Source organism: Neophocaena asiaeorientalis, unplaced genomic scaffold (genome assembly GCF_003031525.2).
Source record: "Neophocaena asiaeorientalis asiaeorientalis breed wild unplaced genomic scaffold, Neophocaena_asiaeorientalis_V1.1 scaffold256, whole genome shotgun sequence".
Classification (NCBI taxonomy): domain Eukaryota; kingdom Metazoa; phylum Chordata; class Mammalia; order Artiodactyla; family Phocoenidae; genus Neophocaena; species Neophocaena asiaeorientalis.
In genome coordinates, this window is record NW_020185324.1 from 2776988 (window position 1) to 2784078 (window position 7091).

Sequence of the window (7091 nt, forward strand, 5' to 3'; positions counted from 1 at the left end):
CGGCCGCCGTGCCCGGGCCCTCGGTGCCACAGCCGACCCCGGGGCAGCCCTCGCCCATCCTGCAGCTGCAGCAGAAGCAGAGCCGGATCAGCCCCGTCCAGAAACCGCAGGGCCTGGACCCCGTGGAGATTCTGCAGGAGCGGGAGTACAGGTAATGCACCTGCCCCGGGGGTGAAGACGCTGTCTTCTGGCAGGTACCACCCAGCCTAGGGAGTCCGGCGTCTGCTGGTGTTGTGGTCATTCTTTTCTGTGGGACCAGGGAAAGGCCTAAGGGAAATTGCAGAGGCCAAGACTCAGGCTTGAGAATGATTTTAGAACAAAGTCTCAAGAGAAGAGTTTCTTTGCCACTGGGATGGGGGTGAGGACCCTCTTCTGGGGGTTCTAGGTTCCCAGGACTGTGCTTTTCACTTATTCAGTCAGAAAACTTTTATGCACCCCTATGACATGCCAAGATCAAAAGTCCAGCCCGGAGTTCCTAACGATCCAGGAAGGCCGTCAGCCCACACTTAGATTATGCACTTTCCTTCTGGTTTGTCAGTTTGTCCTTGAATGGCGACTGTAAGCGGCTCAGATGTTGAGTGTTCTGTTGGCCTAACCTTCAGGTTAGTGACACATCTAGTGATACTAAGGCGGTACTTCAGTAGCATGATGCAATGTCTTCTTTGATTGAGTTCATGCATTTGTTGGTCTGTGGCTTGGTCTAGCTTTTGGGCTAGGCCCTATGTAAGTGTCTTCACATGGGGTCCTTATTTAAACTCTTACTCCAAAAACTTCATTTTCACCTGATTTGGCACATTTATCTAAATCAGGGATTGGCAAACCTTTTCTGTAAAGGGCCCTAGAGTTTCTGTCATAACTACTTAGCTCTGCCCTGATGGTGTGAAAGCAGCTGTGTTGGCTGTGTTCCGGTAAAACTTGATTTATGAGAACAGGCTATGGGCAGGGTTTGGCTGGCAGGCTGTAGTTAGCAGATCCTTGATGTACATGGTTAATGTCAACCAGAAAGAGAGTCCAGTAAGTACTGAGTCAAGATAAGATGAAACAAAGATCACGGTTTTGGGAGTTAGCCAGAAAGCATGCTCTGCCACTAACTAGCTGTGTTGCCTTCCTCAAGTTACGTCGTTTTCCTGTGACTCAGTTTCCTCCTATGTTAAAAGAGGGTATTATAGTATCTTTTGTAGGGAGAAGATAAAATGATACAAGGACTTTCAATACATATTAGCTATAAGTTAAAAGACAATTAGGTTTAAAAATTATAGGGGATGTTAGTAAATAATGTCTAGGAGCCCTTATTTTAAAACATTACCTTACTCTTTATTGGAAAACACGTGACTTATCTGTTATTATATTAAAATACTAAGTTACCAGCTTTAAGAGTTATTTTGAAGGAAATCACAGTAACTTGCCATTAAACGTGTGTGCCTTTTTGGATGAAGAGTGTAACTTTATTCTCACTGCTATTACTAATCCTCACTTAAGAGCTTTTATGTTTCTGTTTTCAGCTTTTCACATATCCCTAGAGAGCTAGATACCCATCATCAATTGATATTTCAGTGTTAATAGGCAGATTCTGTTGGGTGAATAATCGCAGTGTGGTATAAAAGTCAAATATTAGCACTGTGTACTCATTTGGGGCAGAAAAACCGTTTCATATGCAGTCCTTTCTTTATGTTGCTATTGAATAAAAAAGTCAAAAGTCTTTTTTTTTTTAAAGACAGTAAATGAGATAGAGGGGTATCGTTTGGTTACTCTGAAATTCTGACTTCCTAAGAGCTAACGTTATTTTCCCATCTTGAAGGTACAGAGCTACCAGTCCCTTTGTTAAATCACATGAACTACCCTCGTAACACAAACACTATACCTAGAAATACATCCGGATTTTTCCCCCTTATTCATCCTATGTTGTGTGTGTGGGTGGGTGGGTGTGTGCGTGTACACGCTTACTGACTCCTAAACCTTCTTTTTTCATTTTTACCAGAATTGTATTTGCAGGCCTTTCTTGTAATGAGCTCATTTTAGCACTTCTTTTGAAAATGATCTGAAGGGATGGTCTCCCAAAGTATTCAGTATTAATCGGTACTATTTAGCCTATTCCAGTGTGTGGAAAGCTTTTGTCCTCCACACCTGTGTCAATTAAAAAAAAAAAGTATCTATCAGTATCTTTTAAATTGCAAGCATTGCAGAAGGTGGTGGAATGGCTCTTTTTCATATTATTATTATTACTTGATAAATGTCTCCTCTTTTTGTTAAGCCGCCTGGCTTTTGAAGTGATTGATTTGGCAAGCCTGGGTTCAAAAAGCTGGTGGGTCTTTTGGCCTGAAGTCTCCCGTGGCCTCTTGAGAAGAAGCTAAGGTTTACACTAGCAGGGTTTTGTAGGGGCATCTTTTGTCTTCTTCAGTTATAGAGCAGTAGCTGGCTTCTGCCTCTATGAAGATAAATTGTCCAGCTACAGAGATTAGTTATATTTATCCCTTAAAAAGGGTTAGATTAAGTCCCTTAGGCACTTGTAAAAGACAGCTAAAAAACTCTTTTCCTTCTGCCCCTCTTTGAGAGAACGGCTTACTACCCTTTAGCACTGATAGGAAGAGTCCAGTGTATCTTTGTCTCCTGATTGAGGATTTGAGCAAGGTCTTTAAAAAAGTCTCTTTTATAATTTCATAAACTTGGTTTGAGCAAAAATCACCTGTCAGAAATTCTTTAACAGATGTTCGTTTCTTTGACTGTTGTAATATCACTTACCTTGTCTATGAAAATTGAAAGGAAATTGTCAGAATCTTAATTTTTTTTACTTTTAAGTCACTTGGCCGCTTTTCCTTGTTCCTCGTAAAATCAGAATTTTGACAAATTGATCTTCTTTTTTCAGTAATAGCATAAATAAGTTTCTGCATATGGACACTTTGCCTCAGATCTATACAAACTCTTCAGTTAAAAACATTTTGTTCTCATTTAAATTGGATCCTTTCTTTTAGACCATCCTTTTCTCATGATGGAACTGTACTTCCATCTAGGATTAGAGGGTTGGTCAGAAGTGCTCCACGAATTATCACGTTAGCATGTAAATTACACAGATGTTTGTGTGAGAAAGAAATATATTTCACATTAAAAGGAGTTTATATCAGAAGAGCATCTTTGAATTATGTGAGCCCTCTTTGGTATCAAGTCAGAATTTAGTATGAAAACAGTAGTATAGCCTCCTTGCCTCAGGAAGCCAGCATAGTCCCTTACCGTGTTTTTTGTCCTACCCTGGTCTCCATTACAACCCTGAGAATTCCTTCTTAGAAATCACCAAGAGCCGCTTCCTCAGCAGAGTTGCCAAAAGTCAGTCTCCCTCTCTCTCTTTTTTAAAAGGTGTCACTCAGCTCCTGGAAGGAACAAAATGTACCAGTGTCATTTTCTGTTCAAATCACTCTCCTACAGGAATCATAAACTTCTCCTCTGGACCTGAACAAATATCTGTCGCCTTTAATGGAACTCTTTTTCTTGTCAGAACAGTAAGCCCTCTTGATTTACTGTTCAATCTGTATGAAAAACCTGAGCGACCTAATTCTGCTTCAATTTTCTGTACCCGTGAGGACCCTAAATGAGTCTCCCGCAGTTATGCAGTATTACATCTGTTGTTGTTTCGGGAAGTTTAGAATCCTGAATCTATCTCCTTATCGGGCTACCTGCTGAATCCCACTGATGGGAAGATGAAATTGTCTGGAGAGGCGCATTATTTAAAACGAAGATTTCTATTAACCACCACACACACGCAGATAAAATTCTCTACGTAAAAAGAAGCCCCTCCTGTACCTTTGCTACTCCCCACACACACACACCGTGTGCTGAATCGAATGCATACAATTTTACTTTGGAATCTACCCTTCCTCTTCTCCTATAGTTTGCACGTTTGCACTTTGAACTTCTTGCCTCCCTTTCATAAAAGAAAGATTCTTTTGTGCTGGGGAATCTGAAATTCACTGACAAATTACTAGGCCCTTTGGGGAAGCAGTCATTTCAGGAAGAAGTGCACCCCTCCTAACCCCTCACCCCCTCCCATGCCCAAGTCAGCCAAGGCTCCATCTACCCCACTCCACACCTCCCCACCTCCCTACTTCTCCTCTCCGCTCTCCAACTCCCCCCTCTCCCGGTTCAGTGTGATTTAGTCTCTACACGGTCAGCCCGGTTGTCCTAAGATTATTTATTTAGGCCTAGTTCCATAGTCCTTTGGATGATTAAGGAAAAAGCAGCCATTCTTCTAATGTAGCACCTGACCCACTTTGTCAAACAGAGTAAAACACAATACCAAGGGATAGTTTGAAAACGTTCTGTGATAGGCAAATGAAAAGGGTCTGCAATAAATCTAGAACCAAGGAAGCAGAATAACCATATCTCACCCTGCTGTAGTATCTAAATTTCCTTTAGTATGGCCTTAACGCTACACAAGTAAAATTATCTTGGTTTAGTTTTTTTCCCTTTAAATTATGTATTTGAGAAGAATCTGTAATAGATTTTTCTTTTAATATCCTAATCGTTAAGATCCATCACCTGTTGCTCTATTTGGGAATTTTTGGTTATGTGCGTATTTAAGAAATTGAATTGGCTAAAGAAAGTAAAGGTTTGTTTCATACAAAGAAAAAATGTTAGTAATAACACATTATGATGATAAATCATTTAGTAAATCAGAATTAATAACACGTATATACCAAATAGAAGAGGAATCTGTCAGAATATTATTGTCAATGAAGTCAATGAAAAATGATGCATTACCCTTACTATCATTTTTAAAGTTTTGAAAAAGATGATATTTTATTTCTCTACCAAAGCAAACAACTCTTAAGTTTTTAAAAACGCCCTCATTTTGATATTTGGGCTATATGAACTATTAAGATATTTTGCAACATCTAAGTCACAGAAGGTTTTACTTTTTTATATCAACAGACAGCATCATAAAGGTTGAGAAAAGCATAATATTAATTTTTAACAGAATCTTTAATTATCAATTTTTATAGTTGAGTTCCAAGGGAGTTTGCAGTTAGGAAGTATATTTTAATTATCTGCAGTATCGTTGCAGTGGTGTTTGTGTCAGGCCAGTGAGGGTTCCAGCCTCTGCTCTCTCCTTTATTGGCTCTGTGAAGTCCACATGTTTCTTAATATCTCTGAACTTCAGTTTTCTCTTCAATAAAATGGCGCATTTACCTTGTAGAGGAGTGTGTGTGTGTGTGTGTGTGTGTGTGTGTGTGTGTGTGTGTGAGAGAGAGAGAGAGAGAGAGAGACAGAGACAGAGACAGAGACAGAGAGAGAGACAGAGAGAGAGACAATTAAATTGTGCTTTAAATGCACCTAACTTAGTGGAGTTACTATTAGTTTAGTTTAACTTACTACCTTTTACTGTTCTTTCTTTGTCGAAATCTATTCCAAGACAGTTTTGCCTCAAATTTGGGGGGAGGTCATTCTAAAAATAGATTTAGATGGCATGTAATTATTTGTAAGAATAGGATCCAGGTGAACCCTAAAACCAGTTTCTATGACTAACAGTAATAGTATCCCAAATGAATCAAGTAGCAAGTCTTTTATTTTCTATTCGGCCTGTATTGTGAGGAAGTACCTATAGTTCTATTTTTTGATGATGTCCAGATTGAGACTCCCTGGCAGTCCTTTTCTGGAAACTCTTCGTTTTTAAAAACTGTTTACTATTTACTGCTGCTCCAAACCTGATTTTTAAAAATGCCTAATTTGCCTTTTCTTTTCTCAAGCAAGCACTGCTCGCAGAGGAAATGGTTGTGGCTGGTAGCGCGCTCTCTCTCTCTCTGAATGTTTTGGGTTGGCTGGTTTCTGTGACCTCAGCACCTAACACTGCTCTTGTTCACTCAGCTTTACTGGCTGTCATCGTCAGCACCTTGGCAAGGAGGGCAAATGGCCCCGTTGCCTTAGGACAGAACTAGAAGTTAGAAAGAGAACTCCGTCGTCTCGGCTCCGCACTCTGGCTGGCCAGGAGTTCGGGAGCAAGTCATATTTTCCTGTCTCGTTTTCTCTCTCTCTTCAGAGGGAGCCATGGGGCTTGACTTTCCTCCTAGATGTATTCTGAGCCTTCCTTCCTGGCTGTTAGAGAGAGGCTGTGAAGAAGGCCAAAGTGTTAAGTAATATAGCACCTGTCTGCATTAATGCAAAGGTAGCTTTTCTCTGTTTAACATCAGATAATCTAGTTGGGTATCAGAAATTGGCCGTCAGTATCTGGAAGGTGAACTTAAACCTAAGGTTGTTGTCTATCATTTAAGACCAGACTGTAATGTATATTTCCACCTTCCCCCTCCCCCATTTTATTATCTCCGTTAGACTTCAGGCTCGCATAGCCCATAGGATACAGGAACTGGAAAATCTCCCTGGCTCTTTGCCACCAGATTTACGAACCAAAGCAACCGTGGAACTGAAAGCACTTCGGTTACTCAATTTCCAGCGTCAGGTAATACCTTTTCCCCAGCACATTTGAGGTGCAGGAAATAAATATAATTGTTCCAGAGTGTGATCTGTGTGTTTCCTTAAGTCGTTCAATATTGGTATAAAGATATAAACTTAGTAAAAGACTGTATCTTTTCGACCAGCAGCACAGAACTAAAAGTAATGAAGACTAACTGCTTATTATTTCTGTTTTTCTCTTCTGTACATCAGAGACATTTTTTTCTTCCATATTATGGTTTCCAAAGTCAGAGTTACGGCATTTTGTTACTGTAGATGAAACCTTGAGAACAGATGGGATAGCTCATGTTTGCCTTTATGGTTTCAAAGAAAACAGGAAGGTGATAGATCAGAGCTTCCTTGTAAAGAGAAATGTAAAATCCTAGCCGTGACTATGAAAATCATTTTAACAAATACGAAAGCCACTCAACTAAATAGCTCATTGTTTATAGAAATACATAAAACTGGTTTGTAACTGTTGATTATTTGTCAACACCTACTTTTGGAGCATTTCATCACATCAGACCCCCATATTTGACTTATCAGTGAATTTGTATCTATTGTTCTTGCTATGTTCTTAGTAGTCACTGATTAAGAAAGGCTAGCATAGGGGCTTCCCTGGTGGCGCAGTGGTTGAGAGTCCGCCTGCCGATGCA

General features: G+C 40.1%; 1 protein-coding gene across 1 annotated transcript in view; it reads left to right on the forward strand.

Moving 5' to 3' along the window:
* SMARCA2 (SWI/SNF related BAF chromatin remodeling complex subunit ATPase 2) overlaps positions 1-7091 on the forward strand; it is a 173887-nt gene that overhangs the window by 30567 nt on the left and 136229 nt on the right. Inside the window, exons 5-6 of the mRNA XM_024734212.1 lie at positions 1-151; positions 6316-6442. The exon at positions 1-151 is cut by the window's left edge and continues 168 nt beyond it. Coding sequence (XP_024589980.1) covers positions 1-151; positions 6316-6442 — 278 coding nt within the window. The remainder of the gene's footprint in view (positions 152-6315; positions 6443-7091) is intronic.